The sequence below is a fragment of the Chanodichthys erythropterus genome, chromosome 2, assembly GCF_024489055.1.
Source record: "Chanodichthys erythropterus isolate Z2021 chromosome 2, ASM2448905v1, whole genome shotgun sequence".
Classification (NCBI taxonomy): domain Eukaryota; kingdom Metazoa; phylum Chordata; class Actinopteri; order Cypriniformes; family Xenocyprididae; genus Chanodichthys; species Chanodichthys erythropterus.
Window position 1 is genome coordinate 14,098,655 of NC_090222.1, and position 21,928 is coordinate 14,120,582.

Here is a 21,928-nt window from a genome sequence, read left to right on the forward strand (position 1 = left end):
CGTTGCCGTCTGTCAGTCGTATAATGCGTGTCAATGGGAAGACCATCTATAAGAGTAAAAAAAACATGCACAGACAAATCCAAATTAAACCCTGCGGCTCGTGACGACACATTGATGTCCTGAGACACGAAACGATCGGTTTGTGCGAGAAACCGAACAGTACTTATATCATTTTCTACTTCTAAAACACCACTATGTCCAACTGCCTTCCACATCCAGTTAGTGAGGTCTGAACGCGCTCTGACAACGGAAGTGATGTCTCGTACTCATTGAAGCAAAGCGCGATAGATCACTTCCCGTCATCAGAATGCGTTTTCTGACCTCACACCAGATGCGCAGGGCAGTTGGACATAGTGGTGTTTCAGAGGTAAAAATGTATATATATACTGTTCGGTTTCTCACACAAACCGATCGTTTCGTGTCTTAGGACATCAATGTGTCGTCACGAGCCGCAGGGTTTAATTTGGATTTGTCTGTGCATGTTTTTTTTTACTCTTATAGACGAAGTTCCCACTGACATGCATTATAAGACTGACAGACAGCAACGGTTGGAGTTAAAAATCATCATTTGTGTTCTACTGAAGAAACAAAGTCACCTACATCAACATCAAATTTTCATTTTTGGGTGAACTATCCCTTTAAGCATTAGAGATACGTTTTTGTGGAAGAGAATCAACACATTCACCATCTTCGCAGCATAAATGTGGCTATACGGTTCTGGTATAGATAGCTCCTATTTATTTAGAATGTCTGATTGAGAAATGAGAATGTATTTTTTTATTCCAATGCCTTTTTCATCAATACAATGCTGCTCTACAAACACTGTAACGAGTCCCGTACTTCTACATGTACAACCACAGCATTCCCTCTCAATTTATTCCTTTCAACTCCATCACTTCCCACCCTCCATTTCTTTATTCTCTTTCTCTCACCTGGTAGCAGTTCTTCCTTTCAAAGAGCACAGGTTCAAAGCGATGACCCCAGAGGATCTCAGAGGCCAGGTATGAAGAGCGGCACTGGGTTGTCATGGCAGTGGCCTCCACCATGCCTTCCAGAATCACCACCACTTCCAGCTCTTTGTCTCCCTCTAGTGTACGTTTGTCCACCTCAAAGAAAGGGCTCTCCTCATCAATTTCGTGCACAATGGTCACGGGTGACACCAAAAAGATGCGATCTGTTCCCGTGTCAAAGCCGACATTTAGGTCTGCATTGTCCAATGGCAGGAACTCACCCTCAGGGGTCACCCGTGGCTGCAGCAAAGGTCAAATGTAATGTTGTTAATTTTCAGTTTCAGTCATTTTTATTGTTTGACAGAAATGTTTAGTAATTTAATATGTATTAATAGTAATTCATTTTATTCTGATTGAAATGGCACATTTTTTTCAATAAAGACATTTTAGCTGACAATAATATGCAAAAAAAACAAAAAACTTGTCAAATCTTAACGGACCAAACTTTAACCAAATTTTCCACCATTTTAAAACCTTATAAATATGTATTTAAACATATTTGAAGATTCATCAACATAAAAAATGATCATTTGAGCCCCTGAAAATAAATAGCCTATATTTTTAATGTCTGATCTCCATGTTCATACATCTCACCATCTAACCTTAAGACATCAGAGCCTGTTAGAAACATTATTGCATGTAGACATAGACACAATAAAAGACAAACATAAACTCCATCCTCACAGACACATATACATATATACACAATGACACACATTCAGATCTACAGTAGAGTTTAAGACATCAAGATTTCATTCACTGTTAAAAAAAACATACTGACACAAATACATTTAATCGGGCCGTTAAATTAAGTTGCACACACACACACACTCACAGGGCAGATAAGTGAGACAATGGTTTGGTCTGTTAAAGTTAATCCCCTCTGCAAATCTTATAAACCTCCGGTATGAGGCTGAAGAAAACAAGCCCTCATTAACCACACCAACTGTCCAGATGTCAATCTCTCTCGTTCTTTTTCTCTTTCATTCACTCTCTCTCTTCTCGTCATATATTCTGCCTTTATGCATAGTATTTATTTATTTTTTTCATGTACACTCCCCTTTAAAAGTTTGGACTCTGTAAGATTTTATAATGTTTTTGAAAGAAGTCTTTTATGTTCAACAAGGCTGCATTTATTTGGTTAAAATATGGTATAAACAGTAATATTGTGTAATATACTGATTTGGTGCACAAGAAACTTTTAATATCATTATCAATGTTGAAAATAGTTATGCTGCTTAATATTTCTGTGTAAACTGTAATACTTTTTTTTTTTCCAGAATATAAAGTTCAAAAGAACAGCATTTATGTGAAATAGAAATCTTTTGTAATATTATGAACACCTTTATTGTCACTTTTGGGGAATTTAAAGGGTTAGTTCACCCAAAAATGAAAATTCTGTCATTTATTGCTCACCCTCATGTCGTTCCACACCCATAAGACCTTCATTAATCTTCGGAACACAAATTAAGATATTTTAGTTCAAATCCGATGGCTCCGTGAGGCCTTCATAGGGAGTAATGTCACTTCCTCTCTCAAGATCCATTAATGTACTAAAAACACATCTAAATCGGTTCATGTGAGTACAGTGGTTTAATATTAATATTATAAAGCGACGAGAATACTTTTGGTGCGCCAAAAAAAAAACAAAATAACGACTTATTTAGTGATGGCCGATTTCAAAACACTGCTTCAGGGAGCATCGGAGCACAGTGAATCTGTGTATCGAATCTGCTGTTCGGAGCGCCAAAGTCCCATGATTTCAGCCGTTTGGCAGGTTTGAACCGATTCATGATTCAATACACTGATTCATAATGCTCCGAAGCTTCCTGAAGCAGTGTTTTGAAATCGGTCATCACTAATTAGGTCGTTATTTTGTTTTTTTGCCGCACCAAAAATATTCTCGTTGGTTTATAATATTAATATTGAACAACTGTACTCACATGAACTGATTTAAATATGTTTTTAGTACCTTTATGGATCTTGACAGAGGAAGTGACATTACTCCCTATGAAGGCCTCACGGAGTCATCGGATTTGAACTAAAATATCTTAATTTGTGTTCCGAAGATTAATGTGTTACAGATCCCTTGTTTCCCTGGACTCCATTTCCCAGAATCCTCCTGTTCTCCACACCTGCACTCACTTCCCTCGTCAGTTCCTCATCATCACTCATCACCTGCACCTGGACTCTATTGTTAGCACTCCCTTTATATTGCACTCACTCCCTTCACTCCTCGTCCGTTCTCTGTTTTGTTAAGGTGTCTGTCTGTTGTTCATTGCCATTGTTTGAAGTAAAGTCTCTATTATCGTGGAAATCCGTATCTGCCTCATCTCTCTACCAGCCACCCGTAACAGAAGAACGGACCCAAACCGACCGGATTTTCCACGAACAAAAAAAGATGGAGACTTTCCCCAGCGCCCTGGATCCAGCTCCTCCATCGCCTCTCACCCTAACAGCCAGCGAACGCATTATCGGGCTCCTGCAGGTAGGACGTTCGCTGGAGAGGTATGTGGAGGAGTTCGTTGAGCTTGCTTACTTGTCTAACTGGCCCGACGCTCAGTTGATCTCCCTGTTTTTGGATGGATTGGATGACGACACTATCCGTTTTGATGAACCTGTTTTTTGTTTCTCCTTAAGCGAAACTATCAATTTAATTTTGTGGTTGAATGGCTCCAAATTCTTAGTGAAAGAGGTTCAGGATCAGTGTTGTCGTCCGGTCCATCCAGAAACACGGTTGGCCGGGCCAGTTAGTCAACCTCCGGCTTCCTCCGCACACCGCTCCAGCGAACTCCCTGCCTGCCCCAGGCTGGACCCATATTCCGCTACTGGGCCCAGTAAGCGGAGGAGGAGGAAGAAAGCGGCCCCAATGTCTCCAGAGCCCGCTCCAGTATCTCCAGAGCCCGCTCCAGTATCTCCAGAGCCCGCTCCAGTATCTCCAGAGCCCGCTCCAGTATCTCCAGAGCCCGCTCCAGTATCTCCAGAGCCCGCTCCAGTATCTCCAGAGCCCGCTCCAGTATCTCCAGAGCCCGCTCCAGTATCTCCAGAGCCCGCTCCAGGATCTCCAGAGCCCGCTCCAGTATCTCCAGAGCCAGCTCCAGTATCTCCAGAGCCAGCTCCAGTATCTCCAGAGCCAGCTCCAGTATCTCCAGAGCCAGCTCCAGTATCTCCAGAGCCAGCTCCAGTCCCCACAGAGCCAGCTCCAGTGCCTGTGGGGATTTTAATTGTATTTGAGGGGATGAAATGGCCCTCAACCCCAGTCTCCGCCGAGCCAAGTTCTCCAGTCTCCGCCGAGCCAAGTTCTCCAGTCTCCTCCGAGCCAAGTTCTCCAGTCTCCTCCGAGCCAAGTTCTCCAGTCTCCTCCGAGCCAAGTTCTCCAGTCTCCGCCGCCGAGCAAAGTTCTCCAGTCTCCGCCGCCGAGCAAAGTTCTCCAGTCTCCGCCGCCGAGCAAAGTTCTCCAGTCTCCGCCGCCGAGCAAAGTTCTCCAGTCTCCGCCGCCGAGCAAAGTTCTCCAGTCTCCGCCGCCGAGCAAAGTTCTCCAGTCTCCGCCGCAGAGCAAAGTTCTCCAGTCTCCGCCGCAGAGCAAAGTTCTCCAGTCTCCGCCGCCGAGCAAAGTTCTCCAGTCTCCGCCGCCGAGCAAAGTTCTCCAGTCTCCGCCGCCGAGCAAAGTTCTCCAGTCTCCGCCGCCGAGCAAAGTTCTCCAGTCTCCGCCGCCGAGCAAAGTTCTCCAGTCTCCGCCGCCGAGCAAAGTTCTCCAGTCTCCGCCGCCGAGCAAAGTTCTCCAGTCTCCGCCGCCTACGAGCCCTCAGCTCCAGCCGCCGCCGCCGAGCCCTCAGCTCCAGCCGCCGCCGCCGAGCCCTCAGCTCCAGCCGCCGCCGCCGAGCCTGCCGCTCCAGCCGCCGCCGCCGAGCCAGCCGCTCCAGCCGCCGCCGCCGAGCCTGCCGCTCCAGCCGCCGCCGCCGAGCCTGCCGCTCCAGCCGCCGCCGCCGAGCCAGCCGCTCCTAGTATGGTCTCTGTGATTGAACTCTCCAGCCCAAAGACTGTTTTCCCTCCCTGCCTCCCTCTCCCGCCTCCTCCAAGTCATGTCTATACTGCACCTCCACCTCAAGCCCCCTCGCCCAGATCTCCACCTCGGACCTCTGGGCGATTACCTTCACCCCGGCTCCAACCTCCCTCTGCTCCACCGTTGCCCATCAGTCCTCCAGCTTCACCAGTCTCCATCCTGCCTCCACTCACACCTTGGTCATTCATCAGCCTGCCCTCCCCTCTGGACTTCACTCCTCCGTCTCCGCTCCGTCACTCCGTCCCTCAGATTCAGTTGGCTTCCTCACTCCCCCCGGTGTTCGTTTTGTTGGCTGTCCTTCTGCTTTCACTGTGGCCTTCTGGAGCCCCGGCTGCGCTTCGGTCGGCGGAGCCTTCGGTTCCGCCATCACCCGCCAGTCCTTCAGCGACGCCTGGGCTCAACGCCTCGAAGGCTTCGGCTCCTGACCCGCCATGGCTGCCCGCTGCACCTGACCCGCCATGGCTGCCCGCTGCACCTGACCCGCCATGTATGCCCGCTGCATGTCTGCCCGCTGCACCTGACCCGCCATGGCTGCCCGCTGCACCTGACCCGCCATGGCTGCCTTCGGCCCCTGACCCTCCATGGCTGCCTTCGGCCCCTGACCCTCCATGGCTGCCTTCGGCCCCTGACCCTCCATGGCTGCCTTCGGCCCCTGACCCTCCATGGCTGCCTTCGGCCCCTGACCCTCCATGGCAGCCTTCGGCCCCTGACCCTCCATGGTTGCCTTCGGCCCCTGACCCGCCATGGCTTTTGAGCCCGCCCTGGAGACCTCCACTCCAGTCTACTCATCCCCCTGCTCCGGTTTGAGGTCTCCAGGGCGCCCGCCCCCCTCCCGGTTGTTACATCTACGGCGCGAGGACGCGCCTACCGGGAGGGGGAGGTACTGTTACAGATCCCTTGTTTCCCTGGACTCCATTTCCCAGAATCCTCCTGTTCTCCACACCTGCACTCACTTCCCTCGTCAGTTCCTCATCATCACTCATCACCTGCACCTGGACTCTATTGTTAGCACTCCCTTTATATTGCACTCACTCCCTTCACTCCTCGTCCGTTCTCTGTTTTGTTAAGGTGTCTGTCTGTTGTTCATTGCCATTGTTTGAAGTAAAGTCTCTATTATCGTGGAAATCCGTATCTGCCTCATCTCTCTACCAGCCACCCGTAACATAATGAAGGTCTTACGGGTGTGGAACGGCATGAGGGTGAGAAATTAATATCAGAATTTTCATTTTTGGGTGAACTAACCCTTTAATGCATCCTTGCATAATAACAGTAATCATTTCTTTTAAAATAAATAAATTACGACCAGATTTTTTGAATGGTGTACCTTCACAGTTGGACTTGGTCTTGGTTACACCTCTTTTTTTACAGTCTATGGTTACACCACAGGACTTTGATTTGATGGACAAAATGTTTAAATCTAAATAAGCAGTGAAGCAATTGTGGTTCTAAGAAATAATAAAAGATTATGGAAAATTACTTAAGGATTACTTTCCAATAATTTAATTCTTTAAATGGGGCTTTTTCTTACATTAAACATTTTGCCACCCAAAAATATCACTTTACTCTAACTTTATTACTTTAATTCAGAAATCAACATGCTCACCACAGAAAAGGTATAAGTCACTGTAATGTAGACATGTGCTGATATACAGCAATACGATATTATTTTAATTTTAATTATGCATTTTAACAATATTTTTCCATCAAACGGTTACATTTCCAACACCTCCTTAAGCTGCATCAAAGAGACATGCACACTCTGATGTAAACAAGCCGTGTCGGATGAGAAGAGCAAGGTGGAACGAGTGAAGGAGCCGCGCTGAATGAAAATGAACATTCACTCTCTGACAGAAGATTTTGCTTATGGAACAGCAGAAATGCAGAAGTAGCTGCACTACTTTTTGTTTCTGAACAGTATTTAAATGTTTCAAACAGCCATTCAGATTTTTGCATTCAAATACTTGGTGCTGTGATAAACACCACACACAGACTTGAAGACTTAATAGTCTATCTACTTTTTCAAACTTAAAACATTCTTACATTTAAATCTGGACTAAAACGTACCCTAGATCAGGGGTTCTCAACTCTGGCCCTTGAGGTTCACTTTCCTGCAGAGTTTAGCTCCAACCTCATTCAAACTCACCTGCGTGTAACTTTTTAGTAATCCTGAAGCCGTGATTAGGGTTGGAGCAAAACTTTGCAGGAAAGTGGACCTCGAGGGCCAGAGTTCGAGGACCTCGAGGGCCAGTACCCCTGCCCGGATACTGATGAAATGTTCTGATTCTTTATAACTGTTCAGTTACACTTTACAATAAGGTTCTATTAGTAGAACCTTCCGGGTTTTTGGCTTCCGGATTGGCCCATGCTGGTTAAACGTTTTTTTTTTTTTTTCTGGTTACAGTGATGGCTGAGCCTAACAAGAACCAGTTCGAGAATCAAAGTCTTTGTACGAGTTAAATATCATGAAAATGTTTGAACTGTCTTGATGATTTATTGTTGAGACTACAAAGCTCTAATTAAGAGCTAAATTTAAGAACTAATTCGAAATGACGGCACTTAACTAGGTTATATAATTCTCTGTGTCTGTTTGTGCGGCTGTGAATTATCACAAGAAGAGAAAATCATCGGCTGGCAGCTCCCTCCACACACAGACCTGATCCACTGATTCATAATGAGAAGCAGGACCACTCACAGCCTTGACGCATATGTTTTTGGATATATCATAAAAGCCAACACTTCTGTCATCTCTCAAATGATATTTCATCTCATTCACTCACATATGCTCCTGTTATCATCATCCTTAAATCTGTAAATATGCACAATATTAACACACCCATTAGTAGTAGTATTGTTGCTGTTGTACATTTCATAGTTGCTCTGCTTACTGTAGATTAATGCAGAGACTGTGATTAATGTATGTTGTATACAGTGTAAAATATGTCTTACATTCATCATTTTAATCTGTAAGGATTAGTTATATTATATGATTAAATGTTATATTATATGATTAAATTGTTTATTCAACAATTTCTTCTCTCCCGTATCATTCTCCTACACAGTTTACGTTGCAGCGCTTGCAGTGCATAATGTTAAGGTTGAACCACTGTAGTCACGTTAATTTTCAAAAAATGTTTTTACTACATTTCTGGACCTTGAATGTGATAATTATGTTGCTTTCTATGAAGGATAAAATAACATCCTGGATTTCATCAAAAATATTTTAATTTGTGTTCCAAAGATTAACTATGCTAGACATGTGGGTTTGGAATGACACAAGGGTCAGTAATTAATGACAGAAATTAAATTTTTGGGTGAACTAACCCAAAAATTAACAAAGAACATTAACTACTGTAATAAATGGGACTTTATGCACTTTAATCTGTCTGAAACATGTTTATTTTATACATTTTTGTGTGTACTGTTTTATTGTATTTAAATGTTCATAGTTCTTTTTGTTATAAGAAAAAAGTTATTAAACCGATTAGGAGAACAACACTTTTTTGTAACTTAATTCAATACCGTGATAATACAATATACCATAATAAAAGCTTTAACAATTATAATTTGAATGAAAATTTGATACCGTCACCTGCTGTAATGTAATGTAATGTATGAATTTAATAAATTAATAGACAGGACAAAAAATTGTTATCGAAAAAACAACATTTCAGCAAGACACACACAACATCTCACTGACCTTCAGTAGCTGTGCTCGTACATGGGCCTCCACCAGGTGGCTCTTGCGCAAGTTTCCCACTCGCCACATCATGCAGAGTTTCCCGTCCCTCATGGCCACCACGGCCACATCCGAGAACGCCAGTGTCTCATTGCGCTTCTTGGGCTTGGCGATCTTAGCCATTACCGCCCCAATGATGAAAGCGTCGATGATGCAGCCCACAATGCACTGCAACACGACAGCAAGCACCGCCAGGGGGCAGGCCTCGGTAACGCTCCGGAAGCCGTAGCCTATAGATGTCTGCGTCTCTAGAGAGAAGAGGAACGCTGCCATGAAGCTGTTCACCTGCTGAAAGCAGCGTTCCTCCGTCTCCACTGGGCCAGAAACCTCAGCAGCTTGCAGAGGAGCAAGAGAGGAGGAAACAGACAAAGGAGAAGAGGAAGATGATGCCAGTGGAGCAGCCAGATCCCCGTGAGCGACGGCGATGAGCCAGAACGTGAAACCAAAGAGAAGCCAGGAGAGCAAGAAGGAGAGGGTGAACACCACGAGCATCCAGCGCCAGCGGATGTCCACGCAGGTGGTGAAGAGGTCGGTGAGGTAGCGCTGGCCCCTTTCGCTCATGTTGACGAAGGTGACGTTGCAGCGCCCGTCCTTGCCTACAAAGCGCCGCCGGGGCCGGCGGGACTGGCCACGGCGATCGCGGGGCGGCGAGGGCGAGAGGGAAGGCGAGGATGCTCTTTTGTTCCTCTCCCACCTCCCTTCTGCCCCACACTCCCCCTTGAGTGCCGAGCCATGCCCTCCTCCTCCTCCCCCCCTCCTCCCTCCCCCTTCTTCGTCATCATCATCATCATCCTCCACATCATCATCCTCATCCCTCTCTCCACTCCTTCCTCCATTGCTGCGATGAAGGTTGAGCACTTTGCCATTGCAGTTGGGAGAAGGAAGCACGCCCGAATGGGAGGAAGTGACATCGTCACTTTGCGCCAGCCTCATGACTTCCTCCTCATCCAGAGGTGTGTCCACAACTGCACTGAAGCGCCGCTTCACCCGAGCAGCTCCCATTACTGAAGACAGCAGACTGACTAAAAAATGTCTGAGAGAAAAGAAGCGTTCAAGAGTTTGCCAATTAAATCCAGGGTCAAAGTGGATTAAAAAATTGGGATGCTTTCGTGAGAATGTTTGCAGTGATATAGATATATCCAATATATGAGTCGTTGATTGTATTCCACAGTGAGGCTTATGGGCTGAAACAGTCCTTATTGTCATTCAGATCCCGGCAGCCAATCGTTGCCCAGAGACGGAACACAATCGCATTAGAGATCATCTCTGACATCCCTCTTTTCAAGATTTATGTAGTCTCTACTTGAGCAATCTGTCCACCATAGGTAGCTGTCAGATATCAGTAAACCAGTATTCCTGGATTTTACTGAACACAAATTTCCAAAGTTGTTAGATGCAGTGAATAAAGAAAAAATTCAGTTTGAATGCAGTTTTTAAGCTTTAGAAACAGTTTTGACAAGGTCAGTTGGTGAGCAGAGACCAGACTGGGAAAACGCTGCTGCTTTAGGCCTATGCGTAACGTATAGCAACTATGAGAAAGTGAGCAACTAAAAGGCACAAACAAACAAGGCGAAGCTCAAGCGGAGCAGAAAGAAGGAGAAGGAAAGTGAGGAACTTATATAATATAAACAAGTCTCAAAGCTTTGGAACATATAGGGGAAGTTGAAAAGAACAAATATTTGACATGCATTAAAATAGTCTAGAACATATGTGTGTAATAAATAAAGAAATAAATGAATATAACAGCATGCATATACAGACCAATTTTTCCCTCTAGGACCTCTTCACATTTCCTTATTTAAATGGACGGATGTTTAAAGACACAAGAGAGACATGCAATTAATATGAAAACTGGTCAACATTTCCTAAAAGGTCCACAGTTGTGACCTCTTTGTCTTTGATATTGAGCAAATATAACTCTGGAACACAAAGCAAGTCCATTTCCCAATCATATTATTAGACATTCAAAGTGGCAATCTGTCACAGTCATGTATCCATCTTCAGTCTGGTTTCATCCAGTCTCAAGGCAAGAGCCCAGTTCTCCAAAAGAAAGGGTCATTTTGCTCTAAAACTTGAAGTTCTATAACTGAATTACTGGACAATATTTGATAAAGAAAGTCCTCACATTACAATGGGAAGAGGTTTAGAGTGAGATTATGACCTGATGAACTTTGGCCTCTCCAAAAGCTTAAAAATGCTAGGCGATGCTTTGAGATCTTCCTCAGAGTCCGAGTCCAGTTTGGTCATCAAAAAAACACATGCAATTGTTGAAATATCCCTAAAAGTGAACAATAGGCCAGACAAGTGTAAGCTGAAGCACAAATCATTACCTTCATAGATTTCAAAATAAGGTGATTGGGGAACTAAACGTTCAGACCTGATAAGTGATGTTACCTTTTCATGTACCTCCTTTGAGAAACCTGCAGTTCGATGCTTAATGAACGTAATAGAAAAAAGAATCTTTAAAAAAGGTTTCTAGTCACGAAAAGCCCACTTTCAAAGAAACATATCAAAGGATGAAATGAGAAAAAAAACACTCAAAAGAGAATCAACAAATTGAAGTGTGGAAAAATAACTTTTCTAAAGTGAGAGGTTAGGTTCATCTTCAAATATCTGCTGCCCTCACACTGACATTTGTGGTAGAATATATCCACAGCAAATACAACTCAAGAATAGTTTGGCAGGCCCCTGTCACGTTCCTTATTATTTGAGTCTGCAGTTTTTGCGTTGAGGACATCACAAGGACATTTGTTAACTCCTAGAGAGAAAACATGATATGAAAGTTAATATGAAATTTAAAGACAAAATAAAACTAATATAATGACATGAAAACATGCTCAATATATGCTGATCATTCATCTCCAAGAAAATGTCACAATTCCACTAACAGATTTATTTTATACATTCAGATATAAACAAATGGTGCATTACCAATGCTGGCAGTTAACAAAGTGCATAGACCATCCTCAGCCTTCTTTCTTTGCCCATCAAGTCAGCAGAAATCTGCTGCCAAAGATAAAATATAAAGTAAAAAATTATTAGTGTCTTCCTGAAAAATTACCCTGTCCCTCAAATTAGAATAAATAAATAAAACAAAGCCTGAGTAATTCCACATTTCACTAACAAAAACTATAAATTATCAAATGATTTGTTTACTTTTAATATCAAACAATAGAAATTTAATTCCCTTTTTTCTATTGTTTTAGTTCCCAATAAAGACTTTTAATGTAAACGTCAGCCTCGAATATGTTTGAAGGGGTTATATAAATGTCTGTAAAATAAATGTAAATTGCTGCCATATGTAGTACTTAAACAATTACATACATTTTAAAGGTTTTTCAGCTCTTTTTAAGCTAGTTTGTAACATTTATTTTGCTCACAGTGCAGTCACATTGCTTTCCGTGCCATGTGTGTTGTTCACTAAAGGATCTGGACAGTGTTTGTGCATGTCACACCTTATTTCATCACCAGCCTTTGACTTCTTTAACCTCCATATGCTATACTGTAACCCAGGGCAGTGTGTGTGTGTGTGTGTGTGTGTGTGTGTGTGTGTGTGTGTGTGTGTGTGTGTGTGTGTGTGTGTGCTTTTGTTTATATTACATTGTGGGGACCAAATGTCCCCATGATGTAATATAAACCTGAGTTCACCTACATCGTGGGGACCAGCCAGCGGTCCCCACAATGTAAATGGGTTTATAAATCATATAGAATGAGTTTTTGTGAAAAAGTAAAAGTTTGCACAGTTTCCTGTGAGGGTTAGGTTTAGGGGTAGGGGCAGGGTAGGGGGATAGAATGTACAGTTTGTTCAGTGTAAAATGCATTGAAGTCTATGGAAAGTCCCCACAATTCACAAAAACAAACATGTGTGTGTGTGTGTGTGTGTGTGTGTGTGTGTGTGTGTGAATATTCTATTCTGTTTCAAATCTCATTAGAGCACTAAACCTATTGATTAACACATAAACCAACACTGCTGAGATTACACAATTGGCGGTGTCACGTTCACCAGCTGGAGTGACCATGAGTTCCTCCAGAGGGCACTCCTTCCAACTTTGTTTGTTGTTCTTCCATTATGAACTACATTCCCCACAATCCTGTGCCTGGACTTATTATGGTTTAATTTCTCTGTTGTCATTTTAGTCACCATTGTCACCTTCATTAGTTTCAGCTGTTGTTCATTATCTACTCATTGCATTGTGTATTTAAACTCTTGCTTTTCAGTTAGGTTATATGGGTTGTTGTTGGTGTTCATGTGGTGCTATTTTTTTTCTCTCCCCTCCTCTGTGTGATTTGGATTATATTACCTTGTTACTCTGGATTATTTGCCTGCTCAAGGTTTGGAATGGGTCTGTTACTTTGCCTTTTGTTAATAAACTGTGTGTGCATTTGGATTCACCCTCATCTCATCTTCATGCACCTGTTACAGATGGAGAGTCATTCTGCTGATTGACAGCATTCATGTTCTCCCAGCTAAAAGATCGTCCACAGCAGTTAGTTACATTCTCACGGTTTTGCAGATTATCTTTTCTATTCCTTAGCAATGTAGCTGTCATGATTCTACATTTATTTACAGTTCTATCATGACAGCTCTCAGAAGACTGTCAACATTGGATATGACAATACAATGGATATGACAATGTTAATGTATTTGGTCTTGGCAGAATAGATCTGCTATGCTGCTGCTGTAGATTATTGCTGTTACTTGCTACTGCCAATACATACATGGATACACTGCTGCGAGTAAGACATAGTGCTACTGCACAGATTGCATATATCAATAACCCACAGTATATCTATAAAAGTTTAGCTGCATGGGGAGGGTTTTAGAGGAACTCTGAAGCGTGCTGCAAACTGCTATAGTGAATGTAACCATTTAAATGTGTGAGCAACAAGCTCATTGGCTGCAGATGTGACATGGACCAATCAGTTTGTGCAGAGTAGTAAAAGCTGTAATTTCCGGGAGTTTGATTGACAAGTGATCTAACCGATCATAACGCCGAATCCACCATTTTGTCCGACAAAGCAGTCAGGAGTTCGAAGATTAACCTTGGTGGACTTGAAATTGAAAAATGGTGTGTACTGACATCTTTCCACGTTTGAAACATTTTTTCTCATGTTTTGATGTTATTAATTAACTAGTAGGAAGAGATGATCGGTTCACGATCCGCTTGAGCTGAGGCGCTACAGCAATCTGTCACAACACATTAAAGAGCCACAAAACTCTTTTTATTGTTCAAATTTCTTAAATTACACAGTTTGAAAGCTGGGACTTTGTTTAATATCATACGTAATCTGTTCTGTCTTGTCTGTCGACATGTTGTCAGTGTCCTCTTTGCTCCGCGATGTATTTTTCCCTCTGAGTGGCGTGACGGCTCCATGGCTTGTCGGACAAAGCAACAGTTACAGTAAAAGGGGGTGGGTCTTTGCGAAAGGTCAATTGCAGTTATTTGCGGAATTATCATCTTTATGTGTGTTGTGCATCGGCACGGCTCCTCAGTGCGGATGAATCTAATGTTTGCTGTCAATCACCACATCAGTGTGGATACTGTACTTCGGAATCACAGATTGTAGCCTTGGAAGTATAACCCTTACCAAAATAAGAATTTTTTACTGGAGAATGTCATCTGAACAAGTAACATGTCTGCCAATTTTGTTCTGACCAACTGAAAAAAAAAGCATTACAATAAATCACGCTACCAATGGTGAATAAATCTAACGATCGCTTGGCTCATATCACATCAAACTGTGCAAATTATTATTATAGTTATACTTTGTTCTCAGCATTGCGTGACTGTGTATTTAGTGTATATTAGCGTTACCTGTAGATTTCAATTTCTGTAGCCACTCCACTGTCTGAAGTCTTTTGCTTTTGACTAAGGGTGAATCTCCAGTTGTCACTGATTGTCATTTGGACCTTTCTGGATTACAATCCGCCATCAAAATGATAAGTTTAATTATTGCAGCTGCTGTGAGAACAGGCTATAAATGATCCATCACCTGAAGCATCCTCACATGATATAGCCTACTAGCTGGGACTCCTCCTTTATGTAAACAGACGTGATGTAATGACGCAAAGACGAAAGGTGTTACAGATCCCTTGTTCTCCTAGACTCCATTTCCCAAGATCCTCCTGTTCTCCACACCTGCACTCACTTCCCTCGTCATCTCCCCATCATCACGGATCACCTGCACCTGGACTCTATTGTTAGCACTCCCTTTATATGACACTCACTCCCTTCACTCCTTGTCCGTTCTGAATGTTGTTTACCGTGTATGTTGGCGTTCCTTACCTTTGTTACATTAAAAGCATTATATTATTGTGGAAATCCGCATCTGCCTCATCTCTCTACCAGTACACGTAACAGAAGAACGGACCTAAACCGACCGGATTTCCACATTCAAGGAATATGGAGACACTCCCCGGCTCCCTGGCTACCGCTCCTCCAACGCCTCTCACTCTCCTTTCTGCTGGCGATCGCCTCATCGGGCTTCTTCAGGTTGGTCGTTCACTGGAGAGGTATGTGGAGGAGTTCGTTGAGCTGGCTTATCTGACTGACTGGCCCGATGCTAATTTAATCGCCCTGTTTTTGGACGGTCTGGATGACAACACTCTCCGTCTCCATGAACCTGATTATCGTCTCTCCTTAAGTGAAACTATCAATTTTATTTTGTTTTTGAATAATTCCAAATTCTATGTGGATGAGTGTTGGTCTCCAGTCCGTCCAGAAACACGGTCGGCTGGGCCAGTTAGTCAGCCTCCGTATTCCTCCGCTTACCCCTCCAGTGAACGTCCTTCCTGCCCCACGTTGGACCCAGACTCTCCTGCTGGGTCCGGAAAGCGGAAGAGGAGGAAAAAACCTGCTCCAAAGCCCGCTCCAGTATCTCCAGAGCCCGCTCCAGTATCTCCAGAGCCCGCTCCAGTATCTCCAGAGCCCGCTCCAGTGTCTCCAACGCCCGCTCCAGTGTCTCCAGAGCCCGCTCCAGTGTCTCCAGAGCCCGCTCCAGTGTCTCCAGAGCCCGCTCCAGTGTCTCCAGAGCCCGCTCCAGTGTCTCCAGAGCCCGCTCCAGTGTCTCCAGAGCCCGCTCCAGTATCTCCAGAGCCCGCTCCAGTATCTCCAGAGCCTGCTCCAGTCCCCACAGAGCCAGCTCCAGTGCCTGTGGGGATTTTAATTGTATTTGAGGGGATGAAATGGCCCTCAACCCCAGTCTCCTCCGAGCCAAGTTCTCCAGTCTCCGCCGCCGAGCCAAGTTCTCCAGTCTCCGCCGCCGAGCCAAGTTCTCCAGTCTCCGCCGCCGAGCCAAGTTCTCCAGTCTCCTCCGAGCCAAGTTCTCCAGTCTCCTCCGAGCCAAGTTCTCCAGTCTCCTCCGAGCCAAGTTCTCCAGTCTCCTCCGAGCCAAGTTCTCCAGTCTCCTCCGAGCCAAGTTCTCCAGTCTCCTCCGAGCCAAGTTCTCCAGTCTCCTCTGAGCCAAGTTCTCCAGTCTCCTCCGAGCCAAGTTCTCCAGTCTCCTCCGAGCCAAGTTCTCCAGTCTCCTCCGAGCCAAGTTCTCCAGTCTCCTCCGAGCCAAGTTCTCCAGTCTCCGCCGAGCAAGCAGCGCCAGTCTCCGCCGAGCAAGCAGCGCCAGTCTCCGCCGCCGAGCAAAGTTCTCCAGTCTCCGCCGCCGAGCAAAGTTCTCCAGTCTCCGCCGCCGAGCAAAGTTCTCCAGTCTCCGCCGCCGAGCAAAGTTCTCCAGTCTCCGCCGCCGAGCAAAGTTCTCCAGCCGCCGCCGCCTACGAGCCCTCAGCTCCAGCCGCCGCCGCCTACGAGCCCTCAGCTCCAGCCGCCGCCGCCTACGAGCCCTCAGCTCCAGCCGCCGCCGCCTACGAGCCCTCAGCTCCAGCCGCCGCCGCCTACGAGCCCTCAGCTCCAGCCGCCGCCGCCGAGCCAGCCGCTCCAGCCGCCGCCGCCGAGCCAGCCGCTCCAGCCGCCGCCGCCGAGCCAGCCGCTCCAGCCGCCGCCGCCGAGCCTGCCGCTCCAGCCGCCGCCGCCGAGCCAGCCGCTCCAGCCGCCGCCGCCGCCGCCGAACCAACTGCTCCTATGAACTGTGTTTTTGAACCCTCCAGCCCAAAGACTGTTTCCCCTCCCTGCCTCCCCATATGTCCATATGTCTCAGCACTGTACCTCCACCTCAAGCCCCTTCGCCCAGATCTCCACCTCGGACCTCTGGGCGATTACCTACACCCTGGCTCCAACCTCCCTCGTCTCCACCATGGCCCATCAGTCCACTAGTCTCACCAGTCTCCATCCTGCCCCTGTTCACACCTTGTTCCTTCGTCAGCCTGCCCTCACTTCTGGACTGCACTCCTCCGTCTCTGCTCCGTCCCTCAGTTCCAGTTTGCCTCCTCACTCTCCCCGGTGTTCACTTTGTTGTATGTCGCCTGCCTTCTACTGCGGCTTTCTGGAGCCCCGGCTGCGCTTCGGTCGGCGGAGCCGTGGATTCCGCCATCTCCCGCCGGTCCTTCAGCGCCGCCTGGGCTCGACGGCTTCAAGGTTTCGGCTCCTGACCCTCCATGGCCGCCTTCGGCCCCTGACCCTCCATGGCCGCCTTCGGCTCCTGACCCTCCATGGCAGCCCGCTGCACCTGACCCTCCATGGCAGCCCTCTGCTCCTGACCCGCCATGGCTGCCCACGGCTCCTGACCCGCCATGGCTGCCCACGGCTCCTGACCCGCCATGGCTGCCCACGGCTCCTGACCCTCCATGGCTGCCCGCTGCACCTGACCCTCCATGGCAGCCCTCTGCTCCTGACCCGCCATGGCTGCCCACGGCTCCTGACCCGCCATGGCTGCCCACGGCTCCTGACCCGCCATGGCTGCCCACGGCTCCTGACCCGCCATGGCTGCCCACGGCTCCTGACCCGCCATGGCTGCCCACGGCTCCTGACCCGCCATGGCTGCCCACGGCTCCTGACCCGCCATGGCTGCCCACGGCTCCTGACCCGCCATGGCTGCCCACGGCTCCTGACCCGCCATGGCGTTTGAGCCCGCCCGGGATCCCACCCCACCTGTCTGCCCTCCCCCCGGCTCCGGCTTGAGGTCTCCTGGGCGCCCACCCCCCTCCCGGTTGTTACATCTACGGCGCGAGGACGCGCCTACCGGGAGGGGGAGGTACTGTTACAGATCCCTTGTTCTCCTAGACTCCATTTCCCAAGATCCTCCTGTTCTCCACACCTGCACTCACTTCCCTCGTCATCTCCCCATCATCACGGATCACCTGCACCTGGACTCTATTGTTAGCACTCCCTTTATATGACACTCACTCCCTTCACTCCTTGTCCGTTCTGAATGTTGTTTACCGTGTATGTTGGCGTTCCTTACCTTTGTTACATTAAAAGCATTATATTATTGTGGAAATCCGCATCTGCCTCATCTCTCTACCAGTACACGTAACAAAAGGCTGCATGCTCGAATTTCCTGCGGAAACCCACCAGTACCATTTGAATTAGAAAACATTATTAAAACCTTACTGTTGTAAATTGGGCTATGGTAAGGAGATGTGTTTTGAACACTGGCTGGTTATGTATAATTTTTAACAAAATAAAGTTACGGACAGTAGCTTTAATCACACAGTCCGCTATTACCGTAATGATGGCCAGTTGACATGTGGTTGCAAAGTTACTTATAGTTAGTAGAATGTCTAAAGTAGACTATCGAAATAAAGTATTACCTATGATTCTTGTAATAAGTTATTTCCCTAAATAAAGCCTGATATGAATGATGAAAAGTTGTTCCTTTTAGAAAAAGTTGCAAAATATATTATTAATGTGTACTGTGCTCAAATAATGGCAGGTTTCATGGTGACAATGATGTACGTGCAACCATTCTTAAAATATTTTTGTTTGTAACCTTAAGCCGGGGACACACTTAACGACTAGCTGAAACATTCTAAGCCTGAACTCAACACACTTAAAGACTGTTTCCATCGACTCAAGCAGATTTTAGTCTTTGACAGTCAGAGAGGATCACAAACCTAAAGACTGAGTCAGTCCACTACACAACATATTTAACGATTGGTGAGTCACAGTGGGACAGTCTGCCGAACTCAACTGTGCGAGAAACAAAGATGGATGTCAACAAACAAAATAAAAAATTTATAAAGTCCTGTGTTTCTCTTCCACGTTTTCTTTTTACGTTATCGCCTGACATATTTCATTATGCATTTCCTGATTATTTTCATATTTACATCATATCTAGTGCAATTTTTTTAAACCTATAATCAAGCAATAATGTAGACTGCTATTCTCAAATCAGGAATTAAAAGCAAATTGATTTGTTCTGAGCAAAAACGCTGGGCTATTTGTTTTTTTATGCGGTTCCAGAGTTACCAGTTATCGGTTAGAATGAAATAAAATACTGCTTTATTTATTCCAAAAAATAATTTATTCAGAATATTATTTGTATATTTTATTTTCATTTTATCAGTCTACAGCAAATGTGCAATGCTCCCAAAACTAATTAATGGGTCTGACAACACTGGAAACTCCAAAAGCATGACTTAATTTGACAGAAGAGCTGCAGAGATATTCAAGGAACTGTATTTCCTCAAATATATTAGATATAATTAAATTCTATATACACAATTATTTTATTTACAAATATCATGTTTGTGATCATTTTTATTCATTAGACTGTTTAAATGAACATATATTCAGAAACAAGTGCCGTTATATAGCCTACATAAGCTACCATTTTATTTTTTGGTTTAACTTTTATTAGACTCCTGGTCGAAATAAAGGGATAGCTAATTAATGTATTTTTTTTTTAAATGAAAAAAAAAAATCTCTGCTTATTCTTAATTTTTACAGAATGCAGTTTCACTTTTTTACCATCTGCAGGACAAAATGAATAGCTCAAAACAATTAACTTGCAATGTTAACTTATGAAATAATACAAAAGAAATGTCAAAAAGATGTGTTTGACAAAATTACAAGAAGAATGATGTTTGACAGCGAACGCATCTCCTCAGCACAGTCATGGGCACCAGTCGCAAATATTAAATGTGTTTAATAAAATCTTTGTGAGGACGACTGGCAACAGCTGGTTCTTAAATTCTGAGACTAATCCTTAGACACCTCACATGATTTTGAGCACAACTGTAACAAACTCGGTCTGTTTGTGCATGGTCAGTCATAACAACCAAATTACATGTATCTCATTAGAGCACTGAATAGACTAAAAGTCTTTTTTTTTTTTTTTTTTAAATAAAGTTCTTAACCATTTCAATGAACTTCATGTGTATTGACATTCTGACTCTCTCACTTTCTCTCTCCTTATCACTGTCTTTCATATGTTGGAGGTGTCTGGTGAAATCTCCCATGCTGCTAATGAAAACTGAGTGCTATTCAAACACCCCTGATCTTCTCCAACATGTGCAGCATTCAGAAGGACCAAGATACGGGACCAAGGTCAGCATGATATGCGGACGCTCTAGAATAATTGCTGGCAGGGAGCCAGAGCAGCAGTGCCAGGCTTATGTCGGAGTGCACTGATCACAGACTGCAATTAACAGCAAACTATCGAAATCTATGCAAATCAGCTCAAAGATTACACAACAATCAATGTTTGACTGCATAACAGTGCATGTTCCTTCTGACCCCAGAATATTTTAATAAAAGAAGCTGGGTGTGAAAATGAGCACAGTGAAAGCACGTTCACTATTATTCATAAACATAAAAATGTTCCAGGACTCTACATTTAAATATTATTATTTTCAACAAAACAAGCAGTTTATTCTCTCTGACCTCATGGCATGCAGACTGCATTCATCACTTTATCAATCCTGTATTCCCTCTCTCTTTGTCTTTCTATCCCTCTCCCTGATTACATGTCCATGTTCAAGTGTTATGAAGGGAGATTAAGGTCCTTGTGAAAATCAATTCAATAACATTCCGTACAGTGAATAACTTTCGATCTCTTCCTCTCTCATACACCCTGTTTCACCTTTCAGAAATCTGATGGGGATAATCTTATCGAGAAATGTACGCTATTATTACATCTCATGGCTGATGTCATGCAGATTTCATACTAGTACAGTATGTGAAAGTAAATTTACTTCAGTACTGACAACACAGATTCATACTGTAAAAAATGGTAACCTAAAAATTATGACATATAAATTAGCTTTCAGTCAAAAAATATTATTTAATATTGCTGAATCAACCTAAATACATTCATTTATTCCAACAAACTTAATTTTTATGTGTTAAATCAAGTAAAATAAGTAAACAATTGCAAGTTACCACAGTGTTATAACACGTATGTTCCGCGTTCCCCCCTTCATTGTGTTTTTGGTTCTGTCCTGTGACCTAGTTTTCCTCAGTCTGTTTAATTAGTCATTTAATTCACCTGTGTCTTGTTAATCAACTTATTAGTCCCCTTTGTTTGTTCATGCTTATAAGCCTTCAGTTCATTTCATTTCTCGTTAATGGTAGCGTCAGTGTATATGTGTATTTCTCCTGAGTTAAGGCTGTTTCCTGAGTATTTGTTATTAAAGCCTGTCTCCTTGAAGTCTTCCTTGTTGTGCAAGTTTACATACATCATGTTACGTGACCGAAGAACCGACCCAACTGAAAAGCAGCATGGCCTCACTTCTTGTTCTGATGTTATGCCTTGAGCAGGAGCAGCAAAATCTCGAGGTCTACACCAGTGGATTTCTCTATCTGGCGAGCCTAAGAGACTTCCCCAGACTTTGCCCCCTCTGTGCTGTCTTTTTGGCCAGGTTGAATGAGCATACAAATGCTCGCCTACCCGGTGTGGGTCATTGAGGATCTTTCAGTGTTCACTGAGTGGGTGCTGGTGTGCAACGATTCCCTATACACCGTCTGCACCGCAGAGGAAAGAACTCATCAGCCCCACTCCGACTCCAGAGCCACCAGAGACCAGCCATCCACCACCAATGAGCGACCTGATATTGTTAGAGCCCACCGCAGACAAGGGAGACTGGCATGCTGCGATCAACGAGCCTGATCCATCAGAAAGGACAGGAGAGGACATCGCTCCAGAGCCCCTTACAGAGTCTGAACAGGTGCGCTAGCCCGCAACACCACGGATCACAGAGGGAGTTTTAGTGGAACTTGAGGGTTGGGA

General features: G+C 44.9%; 1 protein-coding gene across 6 annotated transcripts in view; it reads right to left on the bottom strand.

The window, feature by feature from the left end:
• Window positions 1-21,928, bottom strand: part of kcnj14 (potassium inwardly rectifying channel subfamily J member 14) — a 38,792-nt gene that overhangs the window by 6,146 nt on the left and 10,718 nt on the right. For 2 of the 6 annotated variants that reach the window (XM_067401983.1, XM_067401992.1), the window contains exons 2-4: window positions 11,741-11,815; window positions 8,771-11,567; window positions 933-1,250 (exon numbers count right to left, since the gene is read on the bottom strand). In XM_067401983.1, coding sequence (XP_067258084.1) covers window positions 933-1,250; window positions 8,771-10,015 — 1,563 coding nt within the window. In that variant the 5' untranslated portion in view covers window positions 10,016-11,567; window positions 11,741-11,815. Of the gene's footprint in view, window positions 1-932; window positions 1,251-8,770; window positions 11,568-11,740; window positions 11,816-21,928 lie in introns of those variants that run through there. The other 4 variants (XM_067402011.1, XM_067402000.1, XM_067401975.1 and 1 more) reach the window with 4 other exon arrangements.